At 37.7% G+C, this 19,275-nt stretch overlaps 1 protein-coding gene across 2 annotated transcripts in view; it reads left to right on the top strand.

Moving 5' to 3' along the window:
• RANBP17 (RAN binding protein 17) overlaps positions 1-19,275 on the top strand; it is a 232,699-nt gene that overhangs the window by 133,732 nt on the left and 79,692 nt on the right. The window contains exons 15-17 of one of the 2 annotated variants that reach the window (XM_070414417.1): positions 4,227-4,286; positions 11,681-11,754; positions 13,031-13,111. In XM_070414417.1, the coding sequence (XP_070270518.1) occupies positions 4,227-4,286; positions 11,681-11,754; positions 13,031-13,111 (215 nt within the window). The remainder of the gene's footprint in view (positions 1-4,226; positions 4,287-11,680; positions 11,755-13,030; positions 13,112-19,275) is intronic. The other variant, XM_070414418.1, reaches the window with a different exon arrangement.

Here is a 19,275-nt window from a genome sequence, read left to right as displayed (position 1 = left end):
TTATTTCTGCCTTGCCAAAGAGCATGTTCCAATTGCTGGTATTAGCATTGGTGAATCTAACGCTTCAGCTGCTGCCTTGGGACAAATGTGGGAAAAGCACTTGGTTATAAAACACAAATGCAAAATATTTTTCAACATTTTGAATTAGTTAAGTTCAGTGTTTTTCTAATTTTTATCTCCCAGAGTGTTTCTGTTGAAGGAATCTTGAAATATAAAAGCACATTTGGCGAAGTTACTGGGATTTTTTTTCCCCGAGGCCTGCGTAGCTCCCCAGTGCCAGTATCCTTGATTTACTGAATAGATGTGTTTAAGCGAAGTTGGCTTTGAAACAACTTTCTCCAATGTGAATTACATCTTCTGATTATTCCCATTCCAAAACTGGAAATGCATTTCCGTGGACAGTCTCTCCCACCTTTTGATGAAGAAAACTGTAAAATGACAGACAATCCTGAAGAGGGCGAAGCACCTTAGGACACGGCTGGCCTCGCATTTGCTGAGAATTGCAATCCTCAGCTTTTGTCTCAACCCTTTCTTCTTAGCCTTTGATCACTTATTTCTTTTCTTCTTTTTTTGACTTAAAAAAGTATTTTTAAAATTTTTTAATTACAGTTGACATTCAGTATCGTATTAGTTTCAGGTGAGCCTTTGGTCGCTTATTGCGCTTTCTTGTCTGCATGACCACTTTCTTCCATGCTTCCTCTCAGTCCACTTTCCTCACTCATTAGAAATGTTCATGCTTGATGGTCCCAGTTCTTCTGTCCTTTTTTCCCTGGTCATTTGCACATAGATGGCAAGGGCTCTAATAGCACACTCCCAGCAGGTGCCGAAGCCTTACACAGTGCTCTAGGACCTGAACATTCCCGAAGTTCCTCAAGTTCAAGGCACTGGGTAGGAAAACATTGTCCATGCTGTAACTTACGAGGTCTCTATGTTCAAGTAATGTAGGATGAGAAATGCCCAGGAAATATCATTTGAGAATGTTGTGGCCTCAGCCTTAATTTAATCTATATTGTGTTTCACCATTTTGTGAAGTTATTCATTACATTTCTCATTTAGTCCTCTCAGCATTATTCTATTCAGTAGGTATGATTGTCTTCATTTTATACAATATGAAAAAGATTTCAGGAAGGTTATAAACTTGTTCAGAGACAGACCCTGGGTTTTGACCAATCATCTTACTCTAAACTTGAGTTTGCTTTCCACTGTATCCCATTGCCTATGTATGTATTGAGGCATGAGTCCAGGTATGATCAGTTTTACCAGTAAGTGTAATGATTAATACGGCCAGCTTCACAAGCTTCATCCCAGAATTTGCTGTTTCACTGCCCAAGGAAAAAACTTTCCTCTGCAACCAGAGATTGGGCCTCTAGTCCTGGCTAGCCATCAGTCACCAGAGAGCTGAGCTAGACCCTAGGTATTTGATGTAATCCATCTGCTACAGAAGAAGCAACTCAACGCCTAGTCTGGTGTCAGAGATCAGTCAGTATTATATTTACATCTAAAAGGCATTCCATCTCTGTCCTTTCTAAGCCTATCACACAAAAACTTTTTTAATTGAAGTAACATTGGTTAATAACATGTTTCAGGTGTACAACATAATTCCATATCTGCGTAACCTATTGCTTGCTTATCACCAAAAGTCTAGTTTCCATCCAACACCATAGATTTGACCCTTTACCAAAAACTCTTGATAATTTAAAACTAATGATGGTATTCTGAAACCCCTTGTCTGTATGCGTTAATTTAGCAAAGAAAACTTGGAGGATTGGATGGACTCATTGATCTGAATTGGGAAGACTGATAATTTATTGGAAACAGGGATATAAGTCACCTACTTACCCAATGAGCTGAGGACTTACCCTGGAGACAGGAAATAGGAATTTGTGGACTCCAAAAAGGAGGGTGAGAGCTTTAAAATTGGGAACTTAGGTGATACAGTACAGATGAGCCCTAAAGATAAGAATCACCTGCTACCACGAGCATTCTGTTTTTCTCCTGCCTCCTTTCCATCACTTTTCTTGCTCCTCCTTCCATAAGATAGAAGTTATAGATAGAAAATGCAAGATTGGGAGTTAGGCTATCTTCCATAAGGGCTCTTTTCTTTCTAATCACTCTTCCTTAACACTACTGAAACTACTCGCATACCAACTTTGAACATATGTCTGTTTTCTTGCATCTAGTTCAGATAAAATACAAAGAAAAGAGGCTGTCATTTTGGGTGTGCCTCATCATCTTAATGTCAGACTAATGTTTGATTATATATTACTTAATAATAGCAGCCATTTACTGACCACCTATTCTGATAGCTAATAGCTAATGCTATTTGGTGCTTATTGTGTACTAAAAACTTTCCAAGTGTTTCTGACACTGTGCTGGCAGTGCTGTACATAGTACAGCACATGATAACAATAATAATAATAGCTAACACTATGTGCCAGGCCTCTCCTAAGTGCTTTGCATAAATTAACTGCTTTAATCTTCTCAGAGATTCTGTAAAATAGGTCCTACTCTCATCTTTATTTTATACTAGAGGCCCAGTGCACAAATTTGTGCAAGGGTGGTGTCCTGCTGGTCTGCCCCAAACGGGGCCAGCCAGCTGGGGGAGGGACTGCGGGAGGTTGGCTCTGAGAAGCTAATTAATTTTAACCAAGATCTTAGTTAATTCATTAAATAAAATTCTTTATTCAGTGCCTGTTTAGCCAAGCATTGTGCTAGGCCAGCAAGTAGCAGAGTCTCACTCCAAAACTTGTGTGCATTGCACTGCACATACATTCTGTGTTTCCTCCTAGTTGTCTAAAACACATACTCAATTAACTTGCTCATTTCTGTCTTCTTACTGAGAGAGGAATATGCTTCCTTGGCCACTGTGTCTACCAGTTGGTCTTTTGCATATGTTGTAACTCATTTTCAACACAGAAGGGTTCACTAGGAAGACTAGGCTGGAGACAGCACTATTGCACTGATTTTGCCGCTCAGAGAAACCAGACATTAGTGTTTGAGGGTGTTAATGGACCATCGGAAAGGGAACTCTGACTCACTGCATTTGAGTAAGTTAAAGTTGTCATTAACTAGGCTAGTGTGAGAGATAAATTGAAAGATACAAAGGACTGAGGAACAAGGTCTTTGAGTAAAATTTGAGACTATTATGAAAAAAATAAAATAACTGCTTTAACAAAGTAGCAAAAATACAGATGATGTCATTGACATCCCCTCCTTTATTCCCTGAGCCATTATTCTCTTCATGTCAGGTTGTTCTTCTTAGAGGTGCAGAGTTGAGTATCTCTTATGAGAAAGGTACAGAAGTCATTTTAGATGTAGAAAATCAGTCATGTTTCAGAGAGGCAACATGGAGACAAAATAGAGTAATGTTAATGGGAAACATGTATGAATAAAATAAAGTTGCTAGAAGTGGAAATGGGACCTGGTGAAAGTCAGCACCCACTGTAACTATAATTTGGTGTGCTTTTAGAGGATGGGGAGAGTGTGTGTGTAAGAATTTGATTAAGTGGTGGAAGGCTCAATATGATTTACTTACCCTCTGAATGACTATAGAAATGAGTTCCATTTATTAAAGATGTACGTTTACTCATGAGAAGGTGACTTGGCCTACTTACATCAGCTCCACTGGCCACACTTACATAATGAGAGTGCCTCATGGGAAACTAGTGCTAACAGATTCCTTAAGGTAGATATGTCAGTATTTTTATAATTGGCTCTTTTGGGGGTTTTTCCCTTGTTTTTGTTGTTGTTAATCCTCACCCGAGGATATTTTTCCATTGATTTTTAGAGAGATTGGGAGGGGGAGAGACAGAGAGAGAGAAATATCGATGCAAATATCAATTGGTTGCCTCCTGAACGCGCCTGAACAGGGCCGGGTTTTGAGCCTGCAACTGAGGTATGTGCCCTTGACCAGAATCGAACCTGGGACCCTGCAGTCCACTAAGCTAAACCAGCTAGGGCATAATTGGTGCTTTTTTAGGGCTATCCTTTAGTAATTGGTTTCTTGAATTATTCCGTGGAAGCAAACCCACTGTAATGGGTTTGGAACAGCACTTCATCAGGCCTCTACTCGTGGCCTCCAGAATGAAATCAAAGCCCCAAGAATATTTTAAGAGACAGCCACAAAGATCCTGAGCCACATTCTCCTTGTATCTGAAGTTGGGAAGGCCTGCTCTTCCCTTATCGCTGACGCCAGGTGGCAGGTCCCTAAACTCTGTGCTTTTTAGGTTGTACGCCTGAGGAGTGATGTGTCCAGAGTTCCAGAGAAGGCTTGGAAAGTAGTGAAGGTGAGTTGGGTTGCGGTTACTATGGTGGATCACCAATCTTTATGCTTGTCCTACCACAGCCCCAGATTCTCAGTACTAATAGGCACACGCTCACAATGATATGTGTAGGGTGCACTGTCGTGGGTTCCTTTTTAAATGCAGCATATAACCCTGAAGTGTGCATGTTTTTTAACCAAATGTTCACTGGTCGGCTCTGTTTAGTGTGCTTGCGTAGTGTGAAAGCAACCTACTCTTCTTGATCATAACATTTCTGAAGCAGCCAGTTCTAACCAGTATTCATACCTGAAGGAGAAAGTTTCACTTGGCTACGGTGACTAGGATCTGTCATTGAACAGTATCTCTAGCACATGTATCCCGTGTGCCAGATATGTTTCTGACTGACACTTCTGAGAGATAGGGGGGATTGGCACAAACAAAATCTCTTATTTCCTGATTTCCTCTACCATCACCCTCTCACCATCTTCATCCAGCATCAACTTCTGTGCTCCAAAACCTAATCATGTCATCTTATACATTTGTTATTGCAAAGAATTAGAAATTGATACCTGAAATGCCCCTTCAAATCCTGGTCTCCAAACCTTCTACCAAAATTAGTCAAGGCTTCTTCAAATAGCTTGTGCCAGAGCCATGGCTAGCTGCTTCTTGTATGGTCTTGGGAAGATAATACATTTACCCGGGCTTTACCGTGGCTTCAGCCACAGAGACTAGTTTAACAGAAGCTTGGCCTCAGACATGGAGTGAGTTGGCAGCCAGCAGGAGCAAAGCTGTGTCAGGACAAATGTGCTGCACCCCTCATCTTCTCTAGTTGGCTTTCAGCTGGTGGCGCCACGGGAGTCTTTCTCTGGGCTGTGTATCCTGTGACCAATAACTGGTGCCTTCCACCCGGGTCCCTCTTGGCTAGCGAAGGCCTGTCGGGAGACATTAGGCTCATGCTGGTGGAGATCCTTAGTCAGTGGCTCCCTAAGGAAAGTGAGGCAAACAGCCAGCTTCTGTTGAACAGGTGGTAGTTAGACCTTAGGTCTGGGTGGGGGTGGGAGGGAAAGAATCCCTCCGACATTCCCAGTACTGCTGCTTTTCACACTCTACCTGTATTCCTCTTTCTAATAAGTGATTGCTCAGACACTAATCCAAAAATATCTCTGGCAGCATCTGGAGCCCTTCCTTAGTGGTCTGGATGTGGGCCCAAGTTAGGAATGGAAGCCCCACTGGGGTGCAAGCAAAAGAGGAAGCATGTTCTTAGCCATGCATCAGTGGAGGCCCCTACTGGGAGAGGGGATTATCACAAGGCAGCAGGCAGCCCTGCACCCCAGCCTGCTGGGTTCATGCTTTGTGCCACAGGATGTGGAGCGAAGGAAATGTGAGGCCAAAGGGGTGGCTCCAAGTTTTCTTACACAATAGCCTATTCAAGCAGATTGGGAATGCCTCTTAAGAGATTTGTTAGGTGCATGTCCCCTCAGCAAGATGGCCACCACAGATGGTGGGTTCAGATATTCCAGTCGAAATAAATACTTAACATTCATATTGATTTGCTACTTCCATAGCCAACTTTTCTTGTATCATGTGCCATTCTGAACAAGGCAAACAGATTCCTAAACGTTTACCACTTGATTTCCAACATGCTAGTATATTATGGTTTTAAAATTAAATTCTGGCAAAAGATTTTTTTACCTATAATTGTGGTCCTATATTTTGTGATGCTATTTTAAATGACATGGAAAAATGAGTCAGCCAAAGGTTGATGTGGATCTCTTCAGTATCACTAAGTTGGTATATTTAATAATATGCAGCAGTGGTGTTTGTACCATTAATTCTCTTGATGTGTCATAAGTTAATTGTGATGTTCATGTTTTATTCTGCTTCAAATGTTAATGAAAGAGCTTAGTATCTTTAGTTCAGATGATTTACATACAAGTGGTTAAATACTCTATTCCCTCCTACCCCTCTTCTTCTCTTCCCTCCCCTTACAGAACTGGGTCTCTTATGAAAAGCACTGCATTGACCTCAAGGGCACTTGAAGCCTAAGACAAAAATATGGAAACTGGTTTCTTACTCATAATAAATGAATTTACACTGAGTTCCCAAATTCTTTTTCTAAGAAATTAATTCTTTCATTATATTGAATCCTTTCTGGTGACAGGTTTTGTTTTGCCAAATTGCAACCAGTTAAAAATCTTGATACGTCATTTCAGTAGATTGAAATAATACTTTAAAATTCACAATTTTTTTTTTAATTTTGTGGTATCGATTTTGTATTGGATGTGAAATTTTCAGAATAAATTGGTTCAGGAAAATATATCATCTGATGGCAGAATACTTTGTTGTTGATTTTCACAGCACTGCTAATTCTGCATAGAGCCTGCTTACAAAAGCTCTTTGAGATCATTTATAGAAGGCCTAAGGGTATTAACTTACTGTAATTTTCTGAAGATTCATTATCCAAAATCTTAATTCATTATAACAACTCTTATGAAAAACTACAGAACCAGTTTTTCTCTTTTATTTTCTTATTTGCACAGAATGAGCGATTCATTGTTCTTTTTAATTTGTTTCATGTGGTGCTTTTGAGTGCATTTCATAGAGGGCTGTTATTGAATTTCTGTGGCTGTCATTATATATCCATACAACCTTTAGGAACTAATATTCTGGGCTTCCCAGTTCTGTAATCTACTTCAAATTTGAGGATTGACATAATTAGTTTCTTCAAAGTTATAACCAGAATGTGAGAGACAGCACTGCAGATACTCAAGACCAAGGATTAGGATTGGAAGGAGAAAGTAATTAAAAATTATCCCAGCACATGCTTTTATTCTTTATTAAATTAAATTCACAACTCAAACTCTTATTGCTATTTGTATGTTTATTCTCTTGTCTGGTTTTCTTATCTCATCTGGCTTCCTTCTTAAAAGCCAGATAGAAGGTTATATAAGCTACTGCATAGGCACAGGCAGCATTTGTCATTTGGTTAGTTGAAAAGTTAGAGAAGTATTGGGTCATTGAAGTGTCATACACAAACCTGAATGTTCTTTTCTGAAAATTGAAAGAATCTTCACAGTAAAATAAATAGAAATAAGAAAACAAACATATTAAAACAGTTTTTTAGGAACATGCCTTTTCAAGTCTATACTAATGGTAATTTCTAACAACTTCCTGTATTTCAAGAGCTAGAGAGATGGATGGATGGTAAAAATGGGCAATTTTTCTAGCTTCTAAGGCAATCTTTAGAAGTAGAAAGAATTTGGCTTTGTATCATGAAATTTTGAAGCTTTCTCCCTTCAACAATTGCCATTTCTCACCTTGACTAGAGTGTGTTGACTGAATATGCATGAAAAGATTTCAAAGCTTCACATATGTTAAGGTTTTGTTTGTTTTAACCTTTTTTGTGCCATGTCAAAATCTTCAGGGTAAGCTCCTTCTTATTTTTCTGTTATTTTTTTATGTAATGGACCTCCTCTTGAAAAGGCATTAGCTGCCAGGTTGAGCAGCTCCTATGAGGAAGGGCCATGGAATGGAGTAGGAAGGGAGCAGCATTTGTTGAGGACTCGATGCCAGGCTCTGTGTTAGGCCTCAATTAGTTCTCCCTGAAGCCCATAAAGTAGGTGTTAGTATTATTATTCCTGCTTTACAGATAGGAGGTCAAGATTCAGAGATTATAAGTAACACCTAGCTAGTGGTAGACCCAGAATGCCAATCCAGGTATCTTTGGGACCAGAGCCCATGCTTTCTCTTTGGTGCTAACTTTATCAAGACAGTGTTGTAAATTCTCTGGAGATGTAAAGAGAAATAGACACTCTCTACCCTCAGTCAGCACATGCTTGAAATAGTGGAGGAAAATGAAGTTTCCATATTCACATGGAAAATTAATTCTAAAACAAGATCAAATTCTAGTGTATAATGTAAGTGCCACGAACAGGCAGGCAATCATAGGTGTTCTGAGTGTTCAGCAGAGGAGAGCTCTTCTTACTGATCTACAGAGAGCTTCTTCCAGAAATATTATTTAAGCATTAAAACCACATCTTTTTAAATAACAAAAGTATACCTGTGGTCACCTCTGGTGAGTGGAATTTGGGGTACATTATTTTTAGAGAAAAGGGTTCTCTAAAACAACCTTATCCTTTTGTTAAAAATTTTTGAATGAAAAAAAAATTTGAATGAAATGGCCAAAATTTACATTTTAACATTACATCCTTTTTAGCCATTTTACATTTAATGAGTGTTATTAGGCATGGGAGGTAAAAGACAGAGCATCATCTCTGCCCTCAGGGAGCTTGTAGTCGATAACGGAGAAATGCAGGCATATTAAAAAGAAGGACGAGGGGGAGCAGGCACAGGCTGACAGGCAGAAACCAGGTCGTAACATGTGCCTCTCTGATTGTGTGAAACACGTAAAGACGTGACTTCATTGTATACTTTAGAGACCATGGACAATACCAATGGACTAGTCTCTTATTTCTCAGATTCTTGCTTATTTTTCACTGTGATCAGATTATCTTGATTCTGAAATAAAAGATTAGAAATCTGTGAACTAAAGTGAGTTTTTACCTCTCCTTGCATTCCAATGCCAACTTCTATATCCTTCCTTAAAATGAGGATCATGATGAACTTTCTTCTGGCTATCATAAAAATGGTTTTTGGTGAAGTGATATTGTGTTGGAATTTTCTGTGAAAACTTTCATTGGCTTGTGTTTTATAATAAACAGTTGTATAGATCTTTTCTCACTGGACAGATTACTTCCCACCCCTAAATTGTGTGTGTCTATGACATAATTAAATTCCAAAAGTTTAAAGACATTTTCATATTATCTGTGTGTTCTCTGATGATAAGGTGCCTTGGAAAATGTGAGCCAGTCTTTTAAAAGAAATGCAGTAATCATACATTGATTTTAAATGACCCTGTCACACGTGAAAACAAATCAGATTGTTGCTCTTAATGAGCTTTTCAATTTACTATTCAGTAGATCAGATAAGTGGATTTAAGAGGTAATGATCCTGTTTAGTACTCAAGCTTGACTGTCAGATCCTAGTAGTGGAGAGAAATCCCTAGGGACAAAAGCGTTGACACAGTTCTAGATGGGATAATGGGAATCAAAGCTAATGGATGATAAAAGGAATGGTGCAAGTTACAAGGATAATTGTGGATTAAAGCAGTGCCATGTGTCAATGTTGACCGTTTTTTCTAGTATCTTATTGGGTCAAATCGGATGCTTTGAGGAACTGTTTTGACAGCAGAGCACAACAGACGCCTGTCTAGCTCTCTCCTTTCTTGAGCGCCAGGGACACAACAAAAAGCCATCAATTTAAAAAATATATTTTTTAATATTAAAATGTTTAAAATCACATTTTAGTTATTATATTTTATTATTCAGTGGGCATGGATAAAATCAAAATTTGATTAAGCCTGAGTTTTGCCATAAACAAGCATTTATAGAGTCTTAAAAATATAAAATTTGATTTTACAAAAATACAGTACAGAGCAGGGGGTGGAGGATGGACACCCAAACAACTACAGTGAACAGTAGCATGACAGGGGACAGCTCACTGCTGGAGGGAGGAGAGATGACTTCTGAATGGGAATCGGGAAGAGGGGGAAGAAGGCAGATTCAGGCAAAATGAAGCACTTGAACTCATGGAGATCTGAAATTGCCTGAGAAACCTGTTACCCAGCTGCATTTATTTCATTGTGGCTCCATGTTAAGGGAAACGGTAGAGGAGAAGTAGTTTAGGGGTGAAGTTGTGAAGGGCCTTGTATGCCAGTAATCATATCAACACCAGTTTTTCCAAGGGACCCAATTCTCTCCCACCTATGAGAAAGGTTCGAGATCATGGTGAGATGGGCAACTTCCCTTTCTACATACCATTCTTCCTTTGAGCCTGCCATGTGCTTAAAAATTTCTGATCATTGGGGATTGGTGGTGACTGACTTCCCTAGGTTCTCTCTTCCTAGCTCCCTCTGTTCCTCAGCCATCTTACCAACACAGTGATCGCTTCAGTCGTGTAAGAGATGAAGGCCTACTCTCGTGCGCACAGTCAGAGATACAGTCATTGAAGTGCTTTTCTGTAGGGCTCAGAAGTTAGCAGAAGAGGCAACAGCAATTTGGATATCAATTTCCTTTCTTTGTCTCTCCCCCAGCTTCTCCCCTCCACCCTTGTGCTCTTTCCTTCCCCTGCCCTCTCCACCTGCCCCATCTTCCCCCTCTCTTTGCTTTCTCTTTTTCTCTCTCTCTCATTTCCTCTATGGGCCTGAGGAGCTTTTTTTGGTCATAGGACTTAGGTTGAAAACCTGGAACACAAGCTTCTGGTTTGAATAGTGCTTAAATCCAAATATACGAGACTGTGCAATGAACAGCCTTCCTCCCTTGTATAACCCTGCAGCTCTGGACATCCTGTGATTTCTCTCTCACCTTCATGACCTATGGCAGCATATCAAGCTGTTGTTTACACATGAAAAACAAGGCGGAGAGAGTGGAAGCTAGATTGCCATACCGTATAGGAAATAGGCTGGTCAAGAAAGTGAGAAAACAATCACGGGGATCAAATCGCAGAAGAGAAATCCTATACAGCTGGTGTCTGGCAGGGATAGCCTGGAATCACACCAGAGCATCAGGGAGTGTGGAGGTGTTAACTAACCCACCTCTCAGCTTTGCCAGGGTATTAGGGAATATTCCATTGGCTGCCGGTGGCATTATCCCAGTCGAAGTGGGCTATGTGTTTATCAGCTCAGTGTGGCTTGGGTTGGAACTGAAATGTTGCACCCCAAACTCTGCAACCAACGATCCCTAATTGGAAGCTTAGTGGATTCCCAGGCCCCGGTGCACTCTTCAGAGACTTCCTGAGCCTGGAATTTCAGTTTCAGTGTGGAAAGTAAGACCTATCTCTGTTATTTGGGGGAGTTTAATCGAGGGATATTTGAGAATTTCTATAAATTCTTTCGCTTTATTTTTGAAATTATTTTTTATAACAGCCTAACGTAGTCCTGAATTATTTGGCGGTTTGCTGAAATCTGGAATGGATAGAAGCTTTGTGAATGTTGGAGCCTTTTACCGAGGCACTCCAGTGTCTAGCCCTTCACGTGCATACGCCTGTCTTTGAGAAAGGAGGGATACTAGTTCCCTCTTTGGGGAAAAAAGTATGTAGTGTGCTGGGAGTAAAATGAGTATGTGAGAGGGGTGTGTATGTGTTTCAAAATAAGTGAGATGCTTCCCAGAAGAAAAAGTTGGTAAATTTTAAAATTGTAAACATTTTTTAAAATTCTTCATTTGCTCTCCTACCTACTTCCTACTTTAGTGTAGATGCAAGCAAATACCTTACTTACAAGTTAAATCTTCCATTTGTTCAATGTGATAGTCTTTTGAAAATATATGTTAATGATAAAGTTTTTAACAATTGTTTTCATGCAGGTATATGCCCGGATGTCAGAAGTGCTAGGAATAACAGATGACAATCACGTTCTAGAAACATTCATGACGAAAATGTGAGTTCCTGCTCTGGTTTTTGATTTTTCTTTTGTTGTTGATGGTTTGAATCTAATAGACCTTTTACTGTGTTTAAAACTCTTCATAAATATTAATTTTCTTAATAAAAGACTTTAAAAATTGAGTTTTAATTCTTAGGATGATAGCATAGTTTTTAATTGAAACTTAATTTCTCATATTTAAAGTTCACCATCCAGATGACATTGTTATTTGTCATGGTCTCCACACAACTGCAGTGTGCAGCATCAAGACATGGTTTTTTTTGTTTGTTTGTTTGTTTTTTTGTGGTTTTTTTTGTTTAAAATATATTTTATTGATTTTTTACAGAGAGGAAAGGAGAGAGATAGATAGTTAGAAACATCGATGAGAGAGAAACATCGATCAGCTGCCTCCTACACATCTCCCACTGGGGATGTGCCCGCAACCCAGGTACATGCCCTCGACCGGAATCGAACCCGGGACCCTTCAGTCCGCAGGCCGACGCTCTATCCACTGAGCCAAACCGGTCTCGGCAAGACATGGTTTTATAAAGTTCACAGACTCTGGCTCTTCAAGTCAATTGGGTAGCATTTTTTTTTTTTAATTTAAAAGAAAACACCCAATTCGAAGACCGAGTGAAGAGATTTTTGCAAATTAGAATCATTGAGAGAGGTTTGATTACCTAAGCACAGGGCTTTCATTGCCTCCAACAGGAAGCTATGGCTGTCAGAGACGTATTCATGGAAACTGAATTAATTATCCTTACAGTACTAGCAGAATTCACTAGTTCCTAGTCATAGATAAAACTTTTACACTTGGCCTAAACTGGTGTGCCTCCACTCGGCATCCCACTTTATCTGTGTAACACATAAATAATACTATCTTGCTTCCAGAGAATAAAGCTAGATAAACAACCGTAAGCATAAGAAGTGAGTTTTGGAGCCACAAGTTGGATGGTTTGTTTCTTGGGAGTAACTGTGAGCCTCTATTTGACTTCCTTGTAGCTCCTGCTATCCATCCCCACATATGTTTGTTTCAGATACAAACTTAATGTTCTTCCTGTGAAACACTTAGGCAGCTTTTTCATTTATAAAACTAAATGTATAGAATTATGCACCATTTGTACATTGACTGTATATATTTTGAATGTGCTATAAAAAGAATAGAATGGAAAATGTTCCATTGGTATTTTGTGATTTAGGTCTTCTAACTTACATGAATGTATGATTATTTCCATGTTTTCCCTATACAAGCAAATACCTTACTTACAATTTAAAACTTTTTGTTTATATTTAGTGTTACAAACCTTAAATACTGGGGAAGATGTGAGCCTGTAATTTCGAGGACTCTTCAGTTCCTAAATGACCTTTCTGTTGGATATCCTTTTTACTATATATTTGATCATTTATATGAATAGCCTAACAAGTGCATTCCATTAGCTAGGTATTTTTAATAAGGTCAAAATGTTCTAAAATATTACCTTATAAAAATGAATTTCTAAGAATCAATATGTCTTTAGTAGTGTTCAGGTGAAAAGAATATTCTTTTCATTAGTTAAGAGGCACAAAGGAATTAGAAGAAAATTTTAAGTGTTTTGAACACTTTTGATTATTGGTCCTATCAACTCAACATCTTATTTACTCTAAAATGAGACTTCCCAGTACACATTAAAATGTTTATAATTTTCTCTCATTAGCAGATTTTTAAAATCTAAAACCAGAATCATCTTTTCTTATTAGGTTAATTGATAATACTGTCGTGTTTCTACCAATGAGAGAGAACAGTGTAAAAAATAAATGTTGATTTAGTTAACCACTAAGATTAGCTAGTATTTTAATATGAAGATAACTTCCTGAAAATGGGGGCATTGTAGAGAAATCTTTAATGTAGGTTCACTTCAGGAATATGTTTGTATTAGTTAACTTTAAAATTGTGTTTCTTGGCAAGCCATAAAAGATTTCCAAAGTATTAGACACCCACTTTTGTGCTGGAATTTAATATGCAACTTTTTATTGGAAAATAATCGTCCTTGTCTGGCAAAATCCACCATGCAATATTTCTGTTAGTAGGTATAATGCAATAAAGTCAGGGAGGGCTATTTATCACTACAAATTTTGAGGATTTCAGGATTCTTTTTATTATTTTAATATATTTCTTTGATATTAAATCAGAAAAATGATAAATTACACCTGTCCAGGCTGTTTTTCCTTTTTACTGGAAAGTGATGTACAACCCAATTCCAGTGGTCATTTTGGCTTTTTAAGATATGTATTTTTTCTTATTAAAAAAAAAAACCTGAACCTGTATTTTTTTAAAAATAATAATGCTGAAATACTCTTTATTTCTAACATATGAAGTGGTTTATAAGTACTTCCTAGTATTGCAAACTCTGGCCTTTTCACAATGAATTACTCTGAGAGCATATTATCTAGAAAGAAACCAGTTATTTTATAGCACATATCTATTGTTTCGATTTACCCTATCTTTTAGGTTGAAATTGAAATCTAATATAAAATTAATTTGATTTGTATTCTTTTTAGTATAATTTGCATAATGCCTAGTTTATTTGTGTCTGCTATTAAGATCCTTCTCCTATCTCCTTATATTTTGTATATGTTATTTAATCCTACAATTATAACCTTTTGTCTTATAAGCTATTTATTGCATTTGAGCACTTCCTAAAGTTACTAAAAAATCATATTTTCAGAAAACTTATTAGATAAAAGTTTAAAAGCTATAACATTTTAAACTAACGGATACGAATGGTTTCAACCGGGGTACATTGATTTATATTTTTTAACAATTATTTCAGGTTTGCATATTTAGAAATATATATTAGCTCAATTTGATTTCAGTGCTCAGTTATTTGAATTATAAATCATTATGTCCCTTCTAGCTGATCAGTCATGAAATATCTTTGAATTCATTTACATAATGGAATATGTGAGTGGTGTATCTATTTCAGTGCAGTTGCTGGCTACTTAATGCGTGTTTTGTTGTTTCCTATCGATTTCTTTATTATAATTTGTTTTTAAGTCCTGATTTTTAAAGCAATACATTATTTTTGTGTTAAAAATAAGATGTCATGCTTTAGAAATAGAAACAGTATACAGGATAAAAAATCATCACTGATTGATCCCTGTTAATGTAAATATGTTTATATATTCATATTAAAATATTAGTAACGGATGAAAAGCATATTATGTTACAATAAAGTGTTTAAATGTTCCTTAGACTTTATAATGCATATTTTCAGATATCTCTTTTTCTGTTTTTATCTTCTTCAGAGTGAATCTTACACAGTGTTTATGGTCCTCAAAGCCAGTTTCTGAACTTTCATGTCCTTGTGTCTGACCACTTATTTAGCATTGAAAACATAAAGATCCTAATTTTTAGGAAGTGCTAAAAAAAAGCCTGTGTTCATTTACCCAAAGGTAGTAAGTAGCCTCAAACTATAGTGACCTTCAGAATCACTAGAGTTCTTATTGGAATACAAATGCTAGACCTCACCTCCAGATTGAGGTTTTGGGACATGTTAGACTGAGCCCTGAGAATTTGCATTTTCAGCAAGTCTCAGATGATGCTGGTGGCTCAGGGACTGTACTTTGAGAACTGCCTGAAGATCACTAGCCAATAGAATGGGATGTCCTAAACAGAAGTCTTGTTCTCCTCCCACTTCTCTATAGGATTTTGTCTTCGCTAGGAAAAGGTGGCCTACCTCCCTAAATAATAATGTTTGTGAGGAGGCTGCCAATATGTGAAGTCCCTGGATTTTAACTGGAGAGCAAGTCTTGCATTTTACCCCAAGGTTTCTGTTTGCCAAATTTGAAGGTTTCCAGATTAAGACTATCGTAATTTTAAAATCCAGAGGCCTTTTTTGATAGAAAGTTTATCTTCCTATCAAATTCATTACATGGGGCATATAAAATCCATGTGGCAAATACATCTGAGTAACTTTTTAACATAGTCTTTAAATTTCCAAGACTACATTTCCCGACGTGCAGATTCCAAGCAGTAGCTTTTCGGACATGCACAGGTGAAATGGCGCTGCCCTGGGCAGCCCGCCGCAGCCGGGCGCAGGGGTCCTTCTCCTTTGTGAAGTGTTTTGCAGGCAGAAACTCTGCTTTCTATCTGGGGAAGGGATGAGATTGCTCAGATGACAGAACAAGGAAGCCGCTGGGAAAACTGGAGGAAATGAGGGTCATACAGAGCAATGAGACAGACTAAACCTACGGTAAATGCCAAGAAAGAAGGAAGCAAGGGTTACATTTCATCCAAAATTCTATTTGTTTATTAATCATTATTTCAAGCTGTTTGTTCTTTGAAAAATATTTGATCAGTATTTCTATTTCAGTTTGCTTATTTGCTCAAATTTACAGCAGTGACATGTGTCTAATTTTGGGTTTCAGATAGATAATAATGAGAATGGATTTTTATTTTCTATTAGGCCCTCTGTTGGTAGTTGCCCTTATTACATCATCCTCAGAGGTTTAAGAAAACCCAAAAATATCTTTAGCTTTTTAAAACAGACCCCATAAAAGACTTCTACATTAATTCATGAAAGTATCCAAACTCATTTTTACCCTGTTGTTACTCTTAACGTCAACAGTTCTTAGGATTAATAACTTATCCATATTACTCCAAGACCAGCTACATAATTGACCGGGCCCAGACAAAATGAACATGTGGGGTGCCTTGTTCCTAAGTTATTAAGAATTTCAAAACCTCAATAGCAAAGCATTGAACCAAAGGCAGGACCGTGTGCAAGTTCCTGTACACCAGGATTTGGTGAATATAATTCCTACCCATGTGCATCTTAGATCTACTTATCTATTAGTTTATTTCAATGGTTTTCATGTTTGCAAGCCACAGAGTCTTATTTCCTGTCCAAACTACTTAGTCACCCTGCTTTTATTTTTCAGCCCCAAACCTCTTCCAGCTTCATTTGTCTTTTAAGTGCAATAAACTAGAACAACATCCTTATTTAGATTTAATCTTGAGCAAGAATAAAATAGTGATTTTTTAATTTAATTCCATACTCATCTTAATGATTTACTTTATCTTACTGGCCTCTTTCAGTTAGCAAATATTAATTAAGCATTTGCTCAGTACAGGGCAGAAGGACAAATGAGACACAGTCCCTGCCTTCACAGAACTGATTCTGATTCCAGACTTCCTTTCCTATATTTCTACTAAGAGCTCAAAGAAGATTGTATTGTTAACGTAAAAACATTCAAACCTGTAAAGAATTTTTGTGAGTATATTTGAGCCAAACTGTCAACAATTGCCAGGAAGCAGAACCTCAACGGATTGAGATAATGCTCCAGAGAATGGCGGTCTTTCATCTATTTTTATACATTGCAATCAAAGGAGGGGATGTAGGTGAGTTACAAGAAATCCACTGGTGATAGATTAGAGAGGCGGGAGAAAGCAAAGCGGGGTGGGAGGGGGACCCCTGGGATTGGATAAAAAGTAAAATGATAGACACATACTTAAGTGAATGCAGGATAGTTAACAGTCAACAATTAACATGATAACAATAACAATGAAGGAATGTGTGGTATCTGTCCTGGGCCCAGGCACATTAGGTTGTGCCCAAGGAGTCCAGAAAAGGGAAATTACAAGTTACGGAGACATTTCAAGGATATGTTATCATAGATGCAAAAAGACAATAGGCTCAGTTAAGGTAAAGATTGACCTTTTCAAGGAAAATACCGGCCTAGGACATGACTACCCACCATAACTGCTTTTAGTTAAAGTTTTAATTTCAGACCAAACTTGTGGTTACTTTAGGTCTTTAAGTTTGTAAGACTGCCATGCAGGCCTTCCCTGAGCTTGTCCGGTTAGCATGTGGCTTTTTTTCCCCACAGTATTATCAACAGAGTTCGTTTTTTTAAAAAATTGGACTCAAATAAATTACATACTAAATTTCTGAAAATCTACACATTAAATATAATGTGGGCATGTGACATTTTGGTTTGGCTTTGAGTGAGCTCTTTTTAGTCAAGGTCATTTAGACATAGCTGAACATAAATTGCTAAGCATGCAAGTAATATGCAAACCAGACATCCTCACCCTGTCACCGATCTTCCCACCCCTGGGGTGCATCCTGAATGAGGTGAGGGTCAGGAAAGAGTAGAGGATGAGAAATGAAGCAGAAGTCTAGAATAAAATAAGGGTGAAGGATAGAAGGAATGTCTGTTACAGGAAATACTTAGTGATAACCAGTAGTAGTTCTGCTTTGGTGAAACAGTATTAAAATGTATTGCTTTATTTCAATGAATACCACCATCTTCAGATGGCTTTGAGGATGTTAAATAAAACTAGCATCAGCATACATCCCTCAGGCATACGTCTATTAACATTTCTCATCAAAAGAAATGTTGATTTATTTTTCTGTTTTCTGTCTGTATCATCCATGGAAAAGGCATCCCATAATTTATCTGCTCTGTTTTCTTTTATACTAGGATCAAGTGTAAGAATCCTTTCTACTCTTCTGTAGCCAGCTTATTCAGACCTTCACGCAGTTCTTTAAATTCCTGCCTCACAAGATTACCTTCCTTGAGTATTGTTTTAATCTGATCATTTATCTTCCCAAAAGCCCAGGATTCCTTCTACTTGCTTCTCAGATCAACGTAAAATTATTGATTTGAACTTGAGTCCTTTAATGGTACTTGACTTATTGAGTTCCCATAACTAATTTCTGATCCACCACTCAACCACAATTTGTACTTGATACTTTTCCTTGGGCCAAGGAAATTCATTTTACCTCCCCCTTGACACCTTTCATGGTCTTTCACTGAATCACCACCTATGCTGTTCTCCTCATTTGACCCATCATAACTCAATTGGATGTCTTTTAAATTTTTTTTAGGTCTTGCTGAAGACTTAGTAAAGCCATCCTGAAATAGTTACAATCCTTAGTCTCTGTGTTAACTGAAAGAACGTGAACAAGTCATGTAATTTCTCTGGAGGCTCAATTTCTTCATCCGTAGAAAGGGAATATTATCTATCTCTTAGGATTTTATATGGATTAAATAAAATAATAAATACATAACAATATATTTGTGTTATCTAACAAAAATAAAGCACCTGGTATTACTGACCCTATCATGTAGTAGGTGCTCACTAAATAGCAAGCCCTTCATTTTCATTCCTATCATCTTTAATTTTCTTAATGTTCCTGAAAACCTAGTTCTTATCTGTATATCTGAGGATGAATATAATATAACTTGGTATTGGCCAGTTCTCTCTCTGGTGAGGTTATAAGTTATTAGAGGGCATTTGAACATATTGTTACCCCTCTTATTGGGTGACTAACCCTTTAACCCCTCTTCCTTGTACATGATTATTAGTATCCCTTAAGATGCCTCATTTTGGTTACACCTATTTGAAGTTTTTAGTTTAGTAGGGTTTATTGGCATAACCCTGTTTGTGAAATAACTGAACCAATAGTTCAGTAACTATACTTTGTACCTATCTACAATAAGTTCAAACATATAATTTTCTTATCCGTGAACTCTCTTTTATCATCGGCGTCT

The sequence above is a fragment of the Myotis yumanensis genome, unplaced genomic scaffold (genome assembly GCF_028538775.1).
Source record: "Myotis yumanensis isolate MYYU_CA2020_CCGP unplaced genomic scaffold, mMyoYum1.0.hap1 SCAF_5, whole genome shotgun sequence".
Lineage (NCBI taxonomy): Eukaryota > Metazoa > Chordata > Mammalia > Chiroptera > Vespertilionidae > Myotis > Myotis yumanensis.
The sequence above is the reverse complement of the archived record's forward strand: the minus strand, read 5'-3'. Positions and strand labels throughout refer to the sequence as shown.